The following is a 20,251-nucleotide window of genomic DNA, read 5'->3' as shown; positions in this document are numbered from 1 at the left end:
GACCAACCACTATCAGTTGTAGAAAACAAAGGATTTCACAGCTTGATACTTGCAGCCAAGATATAGTTTACCCTCCAGGAGATATTTATCAGTACAACAGTAGACAATCATAAAAAAACATATGATTTGAAAATGATATATATTAAAAACATAAACAGCTACATTATAAAGTGATGTAAAATACTAAAAACAGGAACATGTCTGTTGGTTTATGCCATGAACTTAGCAGATGTTTAAAGCCATTTAACATTTTATTTAATTTAATTCATTTATTCATTCATTTAAATGAAACAAAATAAATAAAAAAAAATCATCAAAAAGAAAACATTGAATGAAAAGAGCGCAGGAAGAAGAAAAAATTCTTATATCTGCCCCTTATAAATTATAAAACAACTTTAAACAATCACTTATATTAATCACTTTTTATCCACTTTAAAGCTAGGAATAAAAATAAACATGTTTTGTGTTAGCAGAATTTAATTCTAACTTTAAAACTTATCCAACATTAATTAAATTTACCTCAAGTTGCCTTTTTGGACATGCATGCATATATTTATACAAATTGTACTTGAGGAGATTATTACAGCCTCATATAAAATCAATGATGATCATGATATCGGAACTGGATCGGTATCAGCCGATACTCAGATCTAGGGATCGGATCGGAAGTATAAAAAAAAATAGTGGATCGGTGCATCCCTAATTATTAGGTTCATTGCCTGTTATTAACAGGTTTATTACCTGTTTTATTAATGGGTTTGGCAACATGTTTAATATTTGGCTTAATAATATTGGGCTTATTATCTTAATGGGTTAAATAACAGGTTTGTTACCTGGTTATTGGATTTATTAGCCATTCACCTGCAGGTCAGTCTCAGAGTTAAATGTTTGTCATCTTTTAAACCCATGGTTAGTAAATAACTGATACTGATTAATCTAAAAAAAGTTAAGTCAGGTCCTCTGGACATTCAAAAAACAAAAAAATGTAGAAACGTTTCGTCTTTCATCCAAAAGACTTGAAGAAGTCTTTCGGATGAAAGACGAAACGTTTCTACATTTTTTGTTTTTGTTTTTTGAATGTCCAGTGGACCTGACTTAACTTTTTTTAGATTTTTCTACCTGGATTATTGAGCATGCATCAGGATACTGATAGATGTTTTTAAAGTTAATAAATGTAGTTGCAATGTTTTGTAGCCTTGGCTGCTGCGTATCGGTTACTTTGACATGACGTAGAGTTTCAGACTGCATTAACCGTTTCAGGGGACGTACGCTGAAACAAAATGTTCGTGTTCCTCCGACCGCCAACCGTGTTTATTTAGTCTTTATTACAGTTTATTGTTAAAAATCAGATTTATGACCGTCTGCAGATATCGTAATCGTTCAAGTAGATTTATGCCGACTCGGGACTCTATGGCATTGAACCGTTGAGTCAGGCGATTCTGTCAGACTATAAATCGTCACTCAGACACGATTTGATAGGTGTTGGTCTTCAGTATTGGAGCACCTGGAAGGTAAGAAACTTTTACATTTTGTCGAGTTGTTTGAACCCGAACATGTCCTGAGATCTGACAGTCATGTTCCTCCTGCCGCCATGACTCTCCTCCATCTTTGTTCCACAGCTGACCCCTCCCGCTCTGATCATGGCATCTACAGACAAACCACCTGCCACTGCCCCAGCTCAGGCTCCGCCCCCTGACCCATTTGAATACTATGATGCTGGGAACCACTGGTGTAAAGGCTGTAATGTCACCTCTGGTTCCATGTTTGATTTTTTCACGCACTTGCACAGCAAATCTCATCAAAAGGTTGGTTTACGTTCGGATTTGTCAGGATAGGATCAGACAGAGTATAAATCTGTGTCTATCAGTGTTTGATGTTTAATGATCTTCACAGCTCATCTGTCATTTCTCTGCACAGACTCTGGACCCGTACAACCGGCCCTGGGCTTCCAGTCCCTCCAAAAACTTGAAGAACATGCGATCAGCGGAGAAGCAAACCAAACCTGCCAAAGGTAGCGTGAGACAGCATTACATACTGTGCTGATGTCATCATGATGTGTCAGATGATATGGAGTGAGCCACTGAATGTTGTTAGCTATCTTTTGCTTCCAGGTGGAACACAGTGGATTTCTGCGGCTGTTTCTCTGTCTCTTAATGAAAACAGTGATAACCTTGTGGAGTCGCAGGAGAAACTCATGTTTGCATCTCTGATCTCAGTTCTGTAGCTTTTCATGTGTCCACAAAGATCCTGAGCTACTCAAAGACTTCCCCATCAGTTTCTGCTTTGAAATAACATTTGACCTCCTCCCATTCTGTTCCTGAACACAACCGTTTCTGTCTGAATTTCTCCTTTCCTGACAGGTCATACAGGTGGAGGCGTCCGTCAGGTAAACATCATTTGCAGCTTCTTTTTTCACAGCTTGGGGGTTTCAAAAGTCCTTTTTGTGTTTGGCTGCAGGTTCAGAGTTCCTGATTCCTGTCAGAGGCTTCTTCTGCCTGCTGTGCAAACAGTTTTATGGAGACGCCATCTGCGCTGAAGAACACAACCTCACACACTTTCATAACGAGAAATACAAGGTATTCACCCGAGCTGCTTCATTCAAACCTCCAGTAAACCCGAGGATTTCTCATTTCTACTTCCTGCTTCGTTTTACAACCAAACAGCTCAGGTTAGACTTTTTGTTTTACTTACAGCTAGGCATGGGCTGATGACCAAGTTTAAGGTATGGGGCGGTGGTAAAACGTCACGGTGTAGAAACCATTTTATTTTTGTCAAGTTCTTACAGTTACCTGATGGCAGCGCACAGCGGTGCGGTGGCTTGGAGCTCCGAACCAAGTTATACCTGACAGAGCTTCCTGTAATTTCATTTGATGTTTGTAGAATGACAATAAAGTTGATTCTGATTTGAATAATATAACAGAGACAGGACCCCCATCTCTTCCTGAGAGCGGACCAGTTTGCTCTGAGTCATTCAGGTGTGTACTATAGCTAAGGAGAGAATTCCCCAAAAACTTTAGTCTTTTGTAGTCACGTCGAAAAGCAGCCATAGCATGGATTCACCTTTGCATGTCGGAACATTCGTAAACTTTCTCTGGTCTAAACCAGAACTTCTGTTTTGCTCAGAATAATCATACACATACATAATCACTGGACGAAGTGTTACATACACTTTTCATCACCCCAGCTCCCAGGTCAAGGTTACAAATCAAGGTCAAAGTTGAAACAAGGTCTTTGTAGATTGCTGTATAAGTTTGTCGATGGGCGTATGATGTGTCTTGTGCTGTACTCTTGTTAAAAAAAGAAGTCTGGTGGTTGAACATTTTGTCTCAAGGACTCCTGAGTCTGTCACGGCTTGGTTACCAGAGGACAAATACCTGTCCCTCTTTGCCAGGTGATGATACTTAGAGACTGTTTGCAACAGATTGCATTAGTTAGCATTATAGTAGAGCCCGATCAGTATGGAAATTTTGGATATCGCCAATATTAGGAGGGGAAGGCTAATGCCGATAACTGATATAATGGCTGAAAATATTTGAGCTTTGTCCATCCCCAAGAATCTAAGTAAACAGCTACTTTTAAACCTATTTTAAAACTTGAAGTCTTGAAACAGTCTTCCTAATGTGCGTTCACATTTTCTATTCTCCACTATTCACCATAAAGTTATCAAGTGTGTTACAAAAATATACATTAAAGAAACGCCTTCCCTGTTCATTATTGAAACAGTCGGTCATGTATGGTGAAGGTCTAATTAATATTGAACGCAGCAGAGTTAATTTTTTTTCTTTGTAGAGAAGTAAAGATTTCAAACAAACAATCCATTTCATTGAAGACAACAAAGATAACGTGACTAATATTGATCTATTTTACCTCTATGTTAAATTTATTGTTTATTGTAAACGTTAGCTTGCTAACTTGAGAGGCTCATAGCTAATGACAAGCAGGTAGGAGAATTGAAGAGAATTTATTATTGATTTATTTTACAGATCAGTTAAAATTAAAGTACCGTGCTCTGTTCAGCAAAATACACTACACAGTATTGCTCACTGCTTCGACTGTACTGAAAGTGAAATGTCAAGCAACCATGACTTTAAAGTAATCTACATGCACCTGGATGCATTGTACCATTACACCTTTTGCCAGTAAGGACACGGCTTGTTCCCAGTGTTTATATCGGTGCATAATGGGACAAATCAACGATACCAATGTGTCCCCAAACGCCTGTATCGGCCTAAAATTTCAGCCCTCACCGATATATCGGTCGAGCTCTACCTTAGTCAGAGAAACAGCAGACTGCAGGCTTGTTACTGAGACAAAGAACCAACTAATTACCGGTAATTAACGTCCCCTTGTCAGGGTCTCAAAGTTGGTCTACACAACTCCTTTAAATTTATAGATATTCTGATGTGGTGTTACAGTTCAGTTTGCAAGTTTGTGAAGGTGATAAAGCAAATTGTTCTTTTTTTTCCCTCTGAAATACAAATGCCTCAGTCCTCAAGTAGGCTAAATATGAGTGGTCCGAACATTAAACCATCTGTCAGAGGAAACTTATTTACATGAAGAACTGCTTTGTGTCATTTAACAAGCTGACATCAGGTACAACAACCTGCTGACTCACTGTTCACATTTAAAAATTAAATTCAATACTTGTATTTAAATTAAAGTTTCAGCCTTCATATTTTAATTCATATTTTAATGTCATTGTAAATACAAATGTTAACCAAAGCTCATCCGGTATTAGCTTAAAGCTGACACATTTTAAACATGTTTACTCATGTTTCCTGTCTCCTTATTTATCCCTGTATGTTAAGATTTAAAGAACTACACATAAATACTGTAATGGGTAATATTACACTTTTTGTAGAATATAATTTTTAAGCAGAATTTTACATTATTTAGACTTGATTATGGATGTACGATACTGGATTTTTGGCCGATATGTTAAAACTTGTTTGGCCGATACTGATATGTTATATACTTTCCTTTGTCAGAACATAGCCCTCTTATTTAGGCTTATTTGCTGCAACATTTGTGTAACAGCTGTAAGAGCTGGTGACATACATTCAGGAGCAGCCATATGATATGCATAGCACTTTAACTTATATTAAATGAAAAGTGTTAAATGTTATTTATTAGCATTAGTCACCTGTGATGTTGTCTCACTTGTGGAGGCTTGTTCCAGGTTCCTAGCTGCAGTGTGGGATCCTCTGCACTCTTGTGCATGAAGGACAGACTTTTTAAGTTCAAAGTTTTTGTCTATCCATTGTTCCGTAAGACTAATCATGCTATCAGCTATTAGCTTCTCAATGACGTCCGAAATGACGGCTTGTAACTCGGGTAACGTTACGTCGGAAAAATATCTCTGACTGGGGACGATGTAACAAGGCTCAGCGTAGTCCATAAATCTTTGGAATCCGACATCCTCACCAACGAAAAATAAAACTTCCACACTGCCGACATTTTAAATTTTCCTCTCCGCCATGAAATCAGGTAGGCGCACGTGACGTCATCACATTGTGCTGGCGCTGTAGGCATCCTTGTCACTGGATTGTCATGCAAAAACAGCACCTTTTATATCGGTGAGTCATTTTGATGGAATGGCAGATGTTCGATATTGAACTTTATCGCTAATATCGGCCGATACCGTGCCGATAATATTGTGCATCCCTAGTCTTGATAATAGTATTAGTATTTTTTAGATACAAGCTAATAAATCATGTTTATATACTGTATAAACAGAGAAAAATAGAAATACTGTATACACATATAAATAAATATACCCAAGTGCCTTCTGGCATTTGCCAGGTAGAGACTATAAATAAGGAATTGTTTTCAATGTGCCACCTGGTAAAATAAAAGCTAAATAAATGTAAATATTTATCGCACCATCTCACAGTGAAACCACAGTGTTTCTGCTCCAGGTTATCGTACCTGCCCATGTCTAATTACAGCCAAACGAGCAGTCATGGTAACATTAAAGTCATTTTGTCTTGTTACTAGTTTGAATGTTTTTCTTTAGGCTCCTCCCTCCTGCAGGGTTCGCCTTACATTGAAACATTTGATGACTGTTTGATGCCAGATCTTCTTCCTGGTGCTACCTGGAAATATCTGCAGTAACATTGTAAGATCAGTCAGCACTCAGTGTGTTCTGGAAGTGGCTACCATACTAAAGTTTAACTCAATATTACATTGGCTGAATTGTAGTCTTTTGTGTTTGCCAAGTTCAGTTGGCTGTGGCAGCCATCTTGATTCGGGTTAACTCCAAATGTTGATCAGCTGTCAGCATACATCCACAAATAACATTGCTAAAGATGACCGTCCAGTTTTATAAATAACAAATATACCAGCTGTCAGCACGGTGGTGGAGAGTTGATGGTTTAAGTTGGCCACAAACAACTCTATAGTAGGGGTTGAACGAGTATATAATTTTTAAACTCGACATTAACATAATAAAACCCGAGTAGAACTCAAGTATTTGATGACGTCATAGATCTCAAAATACCAAAATAAATAAATAAATAAATCCACAAAAAAAGGCAATTATTTACAAAAAAAAGACCAACAAAACATTGGGAGCGTATATTATGCTCCTACCATTTATCATACTGCAAATAAGTCACAGGAAAAACTAAACTATTAGTTATTATTATTAAACTGCAAACGTGAAGAAACGTGTAGCACGTCAAAAACGAAACTTAAAACAGTGGACCCGGTGTTACACCATACTCTGTGACCTGCAACAGTGTAACTCCGCCCCCTACGGTCATACGGGGGTCACATAATATGACGTCACTACGGATACTCGACATTACATTTTTAACCTCGATAGATGTCCTAGCAATCGATGTGTAGATTACTCGAGTACTCTGTTAATGCCCTACTCTATAGACCAAAAGACTATTTTCAGTCCAATGTGAGGACATTTGTCCAACAGCTAAAGCTTGGCCCAAACTGTGTCCAACAGAACAGTGATCCCAAACCCATCATCTGATCTACAAGTTATTCATTGCTTAGTATAGTTTTGTTTCTGTGCTTAATAAAATAAAACTCAATGAGGTCAGATTTACTGAATGTGAACACCTGCTGAAGACTCAGTGAGGTTATTTCATCTTAATATGCAAACTTTCAGAATAAAAGGTTTAAATAAACAGGGTTATAAGTGTTGGAAATATGTCAGACAAAAAGCATTGTTGATTTGTCATCTTCATTCTTTCTGTTTTGATTTGTTCTTCAACAGAACCAAATGTATGAGAACCCGCTGTATGAGCAGAGGAGGAACTTGGACCGTCAGGCTGGCTTGGCTTTGGAGGCGAGTGGAAAGAAACGCAAACATGACGAGGACCACAAAAATAGCAAAGAAAAAGAAGAAAATCCCAAATATAAAAAAGAGAAAAAGTATAACGAAAAGGAAGAGGATGCTTCTGTGTACAAAGAGGAAAAATACAAAGTTAATATGGGAGAGGAGGTAAAGCCAAAGCTGAGCAGGAAAGAGGAGGATTTCAGAAAGAGCCAGGAGCAGGAGAGGTACTCTTACAGCAAGAAAAATGAGGAGGACAAGTATAAATACAGTAAAAAGGAAGACAGATTACGCTACAGTCGAGGCGATGAAGACCAGAAAATGTGGTACAAGAATAGCAAACAAGATGAAGGGTATCGGTACCAGTGCCGCAAGAATGACGACAGATACGATGAGCGTCCAAAGAGCCGCTTCAGAGAGGACGAGGACAAATATCCAGACAGCAGATCTAAATACAGCAGCAAGTGGGATGAAAGTAAACCTCAAGCTGAAAGGGAAGCAGACAAACCTGTAGGAAAACCAGACCACATCAAGGCTGAACTTCCACCAAAACCCTACGAGCTGCCAAAAATCTTCTGTGGACCCAGTCCGGCCATGAGGGCAAAGCTACGCAAGCAGAGCCTGGAATCCGGTAAAGCACCAGCTGCCACCACTTCTTTTGGGAAGTTCATGTGGAAGAAGAAGGATAATCAGCTGGCAAAGGAGGCACAGAAAATAGCCGCAGATTTCATCAAGGAAGACGAAATAGCTGCCAAGCAACAGGCTTCCACCACTGAGGATTCTTTTGCAAAGTCTATGGCTGTTGCAAAAGAGATAGCACAGAAGCTGTCAGGTGAAAAATTCATGCCTCCACCTTGGTATTCTTGTGGTCGAGGACAGATCCGCCCAAACCTCCGTGCACCTGCCAATCAAATTAAAAGGATAGCCACGGTGGGAAAACCTGCATCACTCAATGCATTTCTTAACATGAGATCCCCAAACACCAGTATAGCAGAAGCTGCTCCCAGTCCCCCTGTCAGTCCTCAGCTTGATCAGATGAACAATTCCCCTTCGGTCCACACACCTGGTTCATTAGAGCCAATGCCTGTTCGAGCAGTGACTGAATCAGAAACATTTGGTCCTAAACTTCCGCCATCATTTTCAAAACCTGAACTGTATGAGGGTAATGTTAAACCTTATCCACCTGAATCAAAAACTGTAGTATCTGAAGCTACACAAGATCTGCCAGTTTCTGAACCTGCTGTAGAGCCTAAACCCAGTCCAGTTGAGTCTGAACCCTGTCCAATCGAGTCTAAACCCAGTCCAGTTGAGTCTAAACGTGGTCCAGACGAAGCTATACCTGGTCCAATCGAGTCTAAACCCAGTCCAGTTGACTCTACATCTGGTCCAGTTGAGTCTGAACCCGGTCCAGTCGAGTCTGAACCCGGTCCAGTCGAGTCTGAACCCGGTCCAGTCGAGTCTGAATCCGGTCCAATCGAGTCTAAACCCAGTCCTGTGGAGTCTAAACCCGGTCCAGCTGAATTTAAACTTGCACCCATACAGGTTAATTCTGCTTCACCAGTTTTTTCTCCAACCAAATCAAACCCAGCACCTTCTGAAACTAAACTTGTTCCAGCAGGAGGAAAGCCAATGCCCTTTCAGGCTGCTTTGTCCAAGTGTCCACCTGCACAACCATCAATGATCAAGATTGTGTCTGATGTGGCAGCTCCTGGTGTCCCGGAGAGTGAGCAGACCTGCACTGTGTTTGTCAAACCGCCACCTTTCCTAAGCAAAGCATTGGGACCTCACAAACCAGATAAGGTGAAGAAAAACCTGGCTGCAGCCAAAGCCCAGGATTTATTTGGCATCTTCTACAGTAGTAGTAGCCAGCAAGGACCTTCCTGTTTCTCCAGACCAGAAATTTGTGACAAAAGTCCTTTCTTGGCTCCACAGGCACCTCAGCCAAAACCACAGTCCCCTTATCAGACCCATTCACAGTTTGAAGATAAACTACAACTTCACTTAGAGTCCAAAATTCAAACCCAACCAGAAGATAAACCATTATCCCAAACTCAAGATCAACCTCTAGTTGAACCCCAGAATCAACCAAAACCTCAAATAGATCTCCAACATGAGACTCTTTCTTTCACTCAAACCCAGCCTTCAACTAAGGTCCAACCACCTCTGGAGCCCGACTCAAAAATCAGTCCTCCATGTCCCCAAAACCAGCCTTCGACCAAGGTCCAACCATCTCCGGAAACGGAACTCGACTCAAAAATCAGTCCTCCATGTCCCCAAACCCAGCTTTCAACCAAGGTCCAACCACCTCTGGAACCAGAACCCAACTCAAAAATCAGTCCTTCATGTCCCCAAATCCAGACTTCAACCAAGGTCCAACCACCCCTGGAACCGGAACCCGACTCAAAAATCAGTCCTTCATGTCCCCAAATCCATACTTCAACCAAGGTTCAACCATCTCCGGAACCGGAACCCGACTCAAAAATCAGTCCTCCGTGTCCCCAAATCCATACTTCAACCAAGGTTCAACCATCTCCGGAACCGGAACCCAACTCAAAAATCAGTCCTCCGTGTCCCCAAACCCAGCCTTCAACCAAGGTTCAACCATCTCCGGAACCGGAACCCGACTCAAAAATCAGTCCTCCGTGTCCCCAAACCCAGCCTTCAACCAAGGTCCAACCATCTCCGGAACCGGAACCCGACTCAAAAATCAGTCCTCCGTGTCCCCAAACCCAGCCTTCAACCAAGGTTCAACCATCTCCGGAACCGGAACCCGACTCAAAAATCAGTCCTCCGTGTCCCCAAACCCAGCCTTCAACCAAGGTTCAACCATCTCCGGAACCGGAACCCGACTCAAAAATCAGTCCTCCGTGTCCCCAAACCCAGCCTTCAACCAAGGTTCAACCATCTCCGGAACCGGAACCCGACTCAAAAATCAGTCCTCCGTGTCCCCAAACCCAGCCTTCAACCAAGGTCCAACCATCTCTGGAACCGGAACCCGACTCAAAAATCAGTCCTTCATGTCCCCAAATCCATACTTCAACCGAGGTCCAACCATCTCTGGAACCAGAACCCGACTCAAAAATCAGTCCTTTGTGTTCCCAAACCCAGCCTTCAACCAAGGTCCAACCATCTTCAGAACCTGAACTCGACTCAAAAATTGGTCCTCCGTGTCCCCAAACCCAGCCTTCAACCAAGGTCCAACCATATCTGGAACCGGAACCCGACTCAAAAATCAGTCTTTCGTGTCCCCAAACCCAGACTTCAACCAAGGTCCAACCATCTCCGGAACCGGAACCCAACTCAAAAATCAGTCCTTCGTGTCCCCAAATCCAGCCTTCAACCAAGGTCCAACCATCTCCGGAACTGGAAATCGACTCAAAAATCTGTCCTCCATGTCCCCAAACCCAGCCTTCACCTCTGGAACCGGAACCCGACTCAAAAATCAGTCCTCCTTGTCCCCAAACCCAGATTTCAACCAAGGTCCAACCGCCTCTGGAACTCGACTCAAAAACCTGTCCTCCGTGTCCCCAAATCCAGCCTTCAACTAATATTCAACCATTTCTGGAACCCGACTCAAACTGTAATGAATCAGACATTCAGATCACCTCTGTTTGGTCTCTTCAGCCCACTGCAACAATTCAGGTGGTGCCAACGACCCAAGCCAAACCAGCGCTACCAGACTGTCATCAGAGTTTGTTTCTAAACCAGACCCCCCATGAGGAACCAACACCGGAACCCCAGCCCAAACCAGCCCCTCAGTCCCAAGAAAAGCTTCAACTTGAATTCCAGCCCCTTTCAGAAACGGATCCATCACCACAGTCTAAACCCAAACCTGGCCCCAAAACCAGAGGCAAGTCAACACCAAGGAAGGCCTCTCCTGCTTCTGCTCCTATTCGACAAACACGGTCTCAGACCAGATATCAGACCAGGCAGCAGCAGAGCCAGCCAGAACCAGCATTAGGAGACCATGACCCCACAACTTCAGATTCAAAAGGTTTGGAGGTTTCTGATCCAGGGTCTGAGCCAGAGATTGAGACAACCAACAAAAAGGATGCTCCAGCGATGGAGATCACCCCAGAAACTCTGGGTTTTCCCTCAGACCTGATCTCCTTGGACTTTAACTATGATTTTAACTTTGAGTAGGTCAGATATGTGCATGATGGGAGCTCAGGCTTGAAGATTTCAGAATATTTCACTACTGTCAGAGTCTTTTACAGGACTGAACGTTCCTGAAAGAACCCTGACCTTCAGAAATTCAAATAGAATCAAAGTTAAAATAATTTTTCTTTTCATCCAGAAGGTCAGCAGGTATGAAAGTCTGATCTGGTTTTGATGAGCCAAACTAATCCAAACTGGACCAAACTGGCTTTGAAGCACAATGCCAGGCTATGTTTAGAGTTCCCTTGACATCTCTGGTGGATATTTTCAGAAAATTTTGTTGGGTTCTGGAAAAAGGTTCCTGTTTTTCACAGATAGTTTTACCTGCTGAAGTTGGTTTCTGCTCACTGATTGTAGGTTTTTGTTTTCTAAAAGTAAAGTTGTGTTTAACCCTCAAACTGTTTTTTATGTTCATGTTTGAAACCTGTATGAACCTTCATGACGCTAGTCCTGTTTGGTGTTTTAAATAAAAGTTGTAGAAGAGATCTTGTCAGGTTTTAGTTTTTTTGTTCTCAACGATGATTAAAGCAGCTTTTTGACTAAAAAATTCAAACGGCAGTTTGCATTTTTAAAAATAAGCTATAAGTGGGGGTTACAACGTTACACCTGCTTCTGACTCCTTCATGTGCATGTGTCAAACTGGAGACCAGTAGTGAGCGGATGATGACCTGGACAGAGTTTGACAGAATTAAACATCACTACTTCATGTTGAGTCTTTATATTTTAAAACCAGATTGTTCCTGTTCAAACTCCTGGTGAGGCGGTTCCACCGGACAGGCTGTGTTGCACCTCAAGTCGTTACAAATCACGTCCATTAGATCGATTTAAATGTCTAAATTTCTTGTCTTACGATTCCACAATACTCCTCCAGGTGACACAAATGAATGACACTGTCAATATTTAATGGAGCTTTATGGCATTAACCTGTTCATGTTTGATTAGAGCAGTGGTTCTCAAACTGGGGACCCTGGACTCTCCGGGGTCCGCGAGTCACAGCTTGGGGGTCGGGGGGGCGGTTGTCAAGATGATTTAACTTTTTATTTTATTTTTTTGTAATTTGCATTAAATTTTAGCTAAGTCAAATAATTTTAAAAAGTGCATAAATACATATGCAGTGTTCCTCCTATGTTACATCCTTGACAGGGCACTGAATTCTACGACGGGGGTGGGGGCGTCGGTTCAATAGGCAGGTTTGGTTCTGTTGACTGGGCGGGCCACACGCCTTGTATGATGGTGGGGTAATCACTGATATGTGCACCAATCAGACAAATCTAGTGAACTAATAACTCCCGTCTACCTCAGCTTTGAGCCAGTCAAAACTGATGTGATTACGACATGCGTTGTAAATCTGTAAACAAAGTCTGGACTCACTTGGCGCAGAGTTCTTTCTGCTGCTTAGCATTTAGTGGAGATGGAAAGGTATTTCAAACCGTTGACTTCCATAAAGTGAAGAAAATCTCAAAACCAGCTCGTTTTCTATTTAGCTGGATGAATCCACGAACATTTCTAGTGTGGCTCAATTAATTGTTTTGGTGCGCTACACCTGGGACAGAGGCATTTTGGAGGGTCCAAACAAGATTAAAAGCAAAAACTCCTTGTTTCTTTCAATTGAGAAAGCTCCTCGGATGAGAAGTGAAACAAATTCAGTTACAAATAAAGCCCAGTTTTTGCTTTTAATCTTGTTGGATTTATCATGTCCTGGATGACTGAGAATCTTCACCAGCATTTTGGAGAACTTCCTATTCTGCAAGGAGGTACTGGACAGGACTGCGTTACACAGTACAACAGGTGAGGAAATATTCAAACTTTTGGATGCGTTGATGACTGAAACCAGGCTGAGCTGGAAACAATGTGTGGCTGTTTATACGGATGGAGCGCTGCAATGAATGGTCAAAAGAGGGGGGTTACAGTGTGGATTAAATCTGTCAATCCAAAGGTTATTACAACTCACTGCATGTTGCATCAACAAGCACTTGCCTCCATTGAACCACTGTTTTGAACACCGATGTGACTGCAGTTAGTTTTATGAAGTCCATGGCACTATAGTCACTTCTGTTTAGACAGCTTTACCAGGACATGGATGCTGGACATGATGCGCTGCTGTATTACACTGAAGTGCGATGGCTCTTGCATGGTAAAGTGTTAGGGCGGTTGTTTGAGCTATGCAGAGAAGTGGCAGAGTTTGAGTGAGGGAAAAAAAACACTGCACATTTTTTTCCTGACTCGAGTATGTGGCAAAGTTGGCAAATCTTTCTAACATATTTAATTTGCTGAATGGCCACAACCTCTCCATCCAAGGAAGTCACACATCTATTCTAGAAGCTGGCAACAAAATCGGAGCCTTCATGAAGAAAGCAGACCTCTGGAGGAAGCATATATGATGGAATAGTTCCCCCAACTGACGGGTTCCTCCACACTAATAACTTGTCAGTGAGCACAGTGAGGGAGGTCATCACCTCACACCTTGCATCGCTGAGCAAGCACTTCAGCACATCTCATGTAAACTGATGCCTGGAACTGGGTGACCCATTTGCACAAGCTGCAACAGAAAATGGCCTGAAAGGTGAGGCAGAAGAGCAACTCCTCGAGTTATCCTGTGATCGGACATTAAAGGCCTGATTTCAGCAGGTTAATCATTCTAACTTTTGGGCTGCCCTGTCACATGAGTATTATGAAAATAATAATCTGTGATACATGTGATGAAAAATTATGCACAACAAACAAATGAATAACAAATAGCTTTGTATCAAAGGTCTAATTGATTATTCAAATCTGTGAAACTTAAAAAGGCAGATTTTAGACTGGTTCTGTTTGTGAAGTAGTTAAAATTGTGTCTAAAGTGAGCTGTAATTTGATAAGATTATTGTGATGTATGATCACCAGAAGTGCATTGAAGAGTCTCTCGCACCAGAACGAGATGTCAGAACGTTCCACAGCTGCTTAAAATGATACCAGCAAGGCCTGGGATGCTCCGGTGACTGAGAGGCTGATCGTTTCCTCAAAGTTCACCTATCATCGGTTGGAGGGACGAAGGTCCGGCCACTGGCTCTGAAGTCAGCTGGCATTTACCACTCTGCGGTGTGATGGTTCTGGTTTGGTCAGGTTCTCTCGTCCTGAGACATTTGCAGAAAGGATGCTTCTCTTCTTAATTCTCTTCCTAGGATGTCTCTCTAGGAGGATGCGTCTTTCTCTGAAGTTTGCTCGAAGTCCAGTTGAAGTGTGTTGAGTCGTTGATGAAGAAGTAGAAGCGAAGAAGTGCTTGTAGAAGAAGTAGAAGTTTAACTTAACTGTCTGTGTTACAGGTTGACTTTGGTCCACCTCTCGGAAGAGGGATGGTCCTAACTCTTGGCTTTGTTTTTATAAAATCTAAAGTACATTTTTCTCTGTCTGCCTTTAAAAGTCACTCTTCTTTTAAAAGAGAAAAATAAGACAAATGATTATCTTAAAGAGAGATTACTTAAAACACACATTTTCATGAATAAACATTCAGGTATGACATATTTTGAAATAACAGGCAATGTTCATCAAAAGGTGTCACTGTCCATTTCCTGAAAAGCAAATGTCATTAAACAAAAGGGTTCTTTCATGTGTTATCTGCATGGGAACCCATCCTGGGAGTAATACTCCTTTTTGATAAACGTAAAGTCTCGGCAGATGTTTCAAACTTTGAGGTCAGTTGAACAAAAACTCATTAAACGATCTGTGCGTTTCATGTGAAATGAGTTCATATTGGCAGAGGTTAACACAGTGACAAGTTTTTTTAAATACATTCACATTAGTGTCAACTAAGAAGTTTGTGAACTGAGTTGAACATTTGTAAAACAATGGTCTGTTTGTTCCCAAGGGAATAGATTAATCTTATTTTAATGGTTTAAAACAAAAACGCATTAATGATGTTTGTTTGAGATGAGGTGAACTCTTTTCTGTTTGAGCTGAGATGAACTGTTTCTGAGGTGGTGTTGCCCTACAAACAGTATTTTTATTTTTTTTCAGTTGTGGAACATTAAATTTTGCAGCGTCATCACTTCACTAGCACTAATGTAAACCGGTTCTGTGAACCAAAGCTTGTAAGAAAATAAAATGTTCAACACATTCTGACTTTATCTTCTGTATTATCACCCAAAAATTGTGTTTTTATTTAAGATAGGCTGAGTCCAGTTTTATTTTAACCATTTTTGTAAAAACGAATTTGATGACCACGTTACATTACTGTAAAAAACATGACACGAGCTAAATGAGGCACAAGATTTAAACACTGTTTACATTATAACATTCCACCTTCTGGCTTTAAGTCACAGCTTCCTTGACTGCTCTTGGAAATGTAAAAACATGTAATCAGTCAGAAAAATGTAACTATGTGGATGATTGAACAGAAGAGCTGCTTCATCTGAGGGTTTCCACGTGCATCACTTCCTGTCCTCCATACTCAGTGCCTCAGTGGAACAACTTGTTTGTATTTGGTGTTTGGATCTGATCTCGGCTCTAGCTTCCTCACTGCTTCCCTCGTGTTTGGGCTGTAGCGATGGGTGATGATGTGTCTCCCCACTTCTCATAAACATCCAGGCCAGACCAGAGGTTCCCTCCTCATCATCTCCTCCTGCCGTGCCCTGTACAGTGGAAGAAAACGTCTCTTAAGGGCTGCTACAAACAGTGAGCTTCATAAAACCATATACACTAGCAGGCATCTGTTGAATATAAAGAGTTTATATTGTTCTTTGAAATAATGATCAGAAACTATTCAAGTTCCACTTCTTGTGCATTTTCCCTCTTGAGTCTGAAGAATTTTCTGGTTTCTAGATATTGAATGTGGCATCAAAGCGTTTTTCTGCAGGACCAATTTGTTTTTAATGAGTTTTAATAAGTAGCAAAGATCCAGATGCAGTCAAATCTGCTCAAACCCAACAATAATTGAATAATGATCTGTAAGAATAAGGCCTTGGTTTAACACATAGCGTTTAGAAAACACTTTTGGCTACGTTAGATTTATATGAGGCATTTTGAACTCGGAAACAATTAACTTACCTTTGAAATTCTTTATAAAACTGGACACATACCGCTTAAATCCTTTGTCATTTTTACACGTTGGAGCTTTCGAGGACATCTGAATAATTCTATAAACATTGTCATTGTCCTGCAGCGACCAAGCAAAAAACGCCATTACTAACACTGTTGCCTGTGAACCGGAAGTGCTCAGCGTGGCTAAAAAATTTGGAAGTGCTAGAACGGAAGTCCTTTGCATATAGAGTACTGTATTCAGGTGTGAAAAGTAATCAGAAGATATATATACTATGGACCCCTAATCTCAAAGTTGAAATCAGACGTATAGAGATGGAACTTGATCCCTTTTTCAAATTTATATTCCAGAATAGAGTCGGTCAGGATTAACATTCTTCCCCGATTCCTGCATTTATTTCAATGTTTACCTATTAAAATACCCGAAAGGCATTTTATAGAATGGGACAGATTGATATCGCAAAATATTTGGCAAGGGAAAAATGCAAGAGTGAGATACAAAATGCTACAGTTAAAGAAGGAGAAAAGTGGATTGGTCCTTCCCAATTTACAGGAGTATTACGTTGCAGCTCAGTTAAGACCAGTGATCTGTCTATGCTCTCCATCTTATGATGCAGGATGGAAAGATATAGAAGGTGCAACAGTTGAAAGTGTACCTTTAAAATCAGTGTTAATGGATAATGACTTACAAGAGGACCTGATGATAGCACATGACTTAATGGTACAAACAATGTTTGACACTTGGAAAAAGATAGTTAAAACTTGTAAAAATGGATAATCAGATTAAAATACTCAGAATGTGTGCCTTTGATTCAGCTTTTAAACCAAACAAGAATGATGGAAGATTTAAAGGATGGATCACAGAAGGAATAACCACCTACTATACATTTACCCAGAATGGGCAGTTTCAGAGTTTTGAAGAACTTCATAGGTCTAACGGGCTGGAAAAGGTTGTCTTCTACAGATATTTGCAGGTTAGGGCCTATTTTAATGAAAATATACGAGAAAATTATGATTCAGCCCAATTAGGATTTTTTTTATGTGTTTCTGTCTTTGTTGAAATCAGAATCATGAACAAAACTTGTTTCTAAACTATACAATGGCATTCTATCATCTAAACAAGGTGACACAGACTATATCAGAAATAAGGGATAATAGAAGGAAATTTAAGTATCACATCTGAAAGCTGGGAAAGGATCAACAAATTACCCTGGATGACCTCGAGCTCCAATACATGGAGAGAATTCTGCTGGAAAAACACTGTTTGCTATTTTGTAACTCCAGAAAATACATCAGGGCAGTGGAGACACCTGTTGGAGACTCTGGGACAAATGGAGCAAATCACTACCATATCTTCTGGGGTTGTCCAGTGATTAAACTTTTCTGGGAGCAGTTAAGTGAAACTTAACTTAACTGTATGCGTGTTACAGATTGACTTTGGTCCACCTCTTGGAAGAGGGATGGTCAAAACTCTGTCATGTTTGATAAAATCTAATGTACATTTTCTCTGTCTGCCTTTAAAAATCACTCTTCTTTTTAACAGAGAAAAACATAAGACAAGTGATCATCTTAAAGAGAGTTTACTTAAACAGACATTTTCATAAACAAACATTCAGTTCTGAAGCTTTTGAAATAACATGCAATGTTCATCAAAAGGTGTCTCTGTTCATCTCCAGAAAAGAAAATGTCATTTTAAACAAAGGGTTCTTTAAAATGTGTTATCTCCATGGGAACCCATCCTGGGAGTAATACTCCTTTTTTTTTATTTATTTTTTTTTATAAAAGTTCATCTCAGCAGATGTTTCACTTCGATGTCAGTTGAACCAAACTCATTAAAACGACCTGTCGTTTCGTGGGAAATGAGTTCATATTGAAAGTGGTTAACACAGTAACAATTTTTATTTTTTATTTTTATTACACTTTCATTAGTGTCAACTAAGTTAGTGCTGAATTGAACACCTGTAAAGCAAAGTCTCTTTGTTCCCAAGGGAATAGATGCATCTTATTTTAAACATTTTAAAACACAAAACACATGAATGATGTTTGTTTGAGATGAGGTGTTCATTTTCTGAGGTGGTGTTCCCCTACACGTTCATAATAAATCCGTGTGCGCAGGTCATCCAGTTTATTCCTCAGAGACTGAACATTTGCGAGCTGAATTGAGGGGAGAGAGGATTTGCTGCATCTCTGGCGAGTCCTGCACAAAACACCAGCTCGCTTCCCCTTCGTGTTTTTCTCTTACGGTGCCCAGGTAAACAGACCCAGGGGAAATGTCCGCCACCAAGTCCACAAAAGTCGGCTTAAAGTCGTTACTCGCTGACCATCGCAATTCCAAAAATGTGTCATGATCATACTTGAAGCGTGGGAGTGCAGTGCAGGTAGAAAAGGTCATTAAAAAATCTCCAAGAATAGAACAATTTTGAGAGACATGCTCATTCGTCTCATAATTCAGTGTGATATACTCAATAATTTGTGGTAAGACTAGAACCTAGTACAAATATTTAATTGATATGACTACTGCTGTTATGATTCTGTTCAGTTTTATGTAAAAGTTTTCTGTGATAATTTAAAGGTAACAATACATTTATTATGTTCATGGTGTGAATAGGTAACGTTTTAATTGGATTTTGATGCTGTTAATTTTCTCAAAACTGTAATTTTGGGAAGTTGAAATGAAAAAAATTAGTACGTCTTGATTGAAAAATACCCTATGTTTATAGAAATTGTATTACCACTGTTAAAGAACAAGTCTCAAGTATTTATGTTACACAAATATTTCCATAGCAATAATTTAATTCAATTCAAAAATACTTGTGAGTGCAATGGTGGGTACGATAGTTACAGCCAGTTATGAATCTTAGTGCACCATAAAAGGCAGCGTCCAACATCTGCAGGGTTCTTGTAGGGGAGTTCATGTATAATATCACCATAGTCAATGGAGTGAAGGAAAGTCGCAGTTACAAGGTGTTTTCTAGCATTAAGAGTTAGACAGGCTCTATTTCTGAAATAGAAATCCAATTTAACTTTCAGTTTTCTTACCAAGTTTTCCACGTGGATCTTACAAGAGAGATTCAATGGGTTTCATGGGCAAATATGCATGTGTATCATCAGCATAACAATTAAAATGTATCTCATGCTATTTATTAACATTACCTAATGGAAGCATATACAAGGTAAAGAGTACTGGTCCAAGCACTGAACCTTGAGGAACTCCATGACTAACTTTGGTGTATGATGAAACTGTCCAGATGACCTGACTGAGCATTATTGGATTTGGTGCCTGGATGATTGAGCATGAACTTTGATGAAGAAGATTCATTACTTACATTTACAAACTGGAATCTATCAGATAAATGTGATTTAAACCAATTTAGAGCTGTTTATGTAATTCCAATATCATATTCAAGACTCTATAGTAGAATATTGTGATCACCTGTATCAAAAGCAGCACTCAGGTCTAATGGGACCAGTGTAGACACCTGTCCATTGTCAGAGGCCGTGAGCATATTATTTGTTACTTTCACCAGTGCAGATTCAGTGCTGTGGGGAGCTCTAAACCCTGATTGAAATGCTTCAGATTATTTCTTTGAGAATGATCATGTAACTGACTAGCAACTATTTTCTCTAGAATTTTTTAGATAAATGGCAATTGTAAATGGACTGTATTTATATAGCGCCTTTTTATCTTATCAAGATATTCAAAGCACTTTACAATCTGTGCCCTCATCCATATATATATATATATATATATATATATATTTAAGACACACCTGTGCTCCCGAAAAG

The 20,251-nt window shown here is 40.1% G+C and overlaps 1 protein-coding gene across 1 annotated transcript in view; it reads left to right on the top strand.

Moving 5' to 3' along the window:
• znf318 (zinc finger protein 318) overlaps positions 1-11,979 on the top strand; it is a gene marked incomplete at its 5' end in the record, with an annotated part of 39,758 nt that extends 27,779 nt beyond the window's left edge. Inside the window, 4 exon segments of the mRNA XM_037680728.1 lie at positions 1,620-1,805; positions 1,918-2,011; positions 2,458-2,576; positions 7,235-11,979. Coding sequence (XP_037536656.1) covers positions 1,620-1,805; positions 1,918-2,011; positions 2,458-2,576; positions 7,235-11,437 — 4,602 coding nt within the window.
• Positions 11,980-20,251: the final 8,272 nt, after the last annotated feature.

This window comes from Nematolebias whitei, chromosome 1 (assembly GCF_014905685.2).
Source record: "Nematolebias whitei isolate Nwh7 chromosome 1, NemWhi1, whole genome shotgun sequence".
NCBI lineage: Eukaryota > Metazoa > Chordata > Actinopteri > Cyprinodontiformes > Rivulidae > Nematolebias > Nematolebias whitei.
This window is presented reverse-complemented; position numbering and strand designations above follow the sequence as displayed.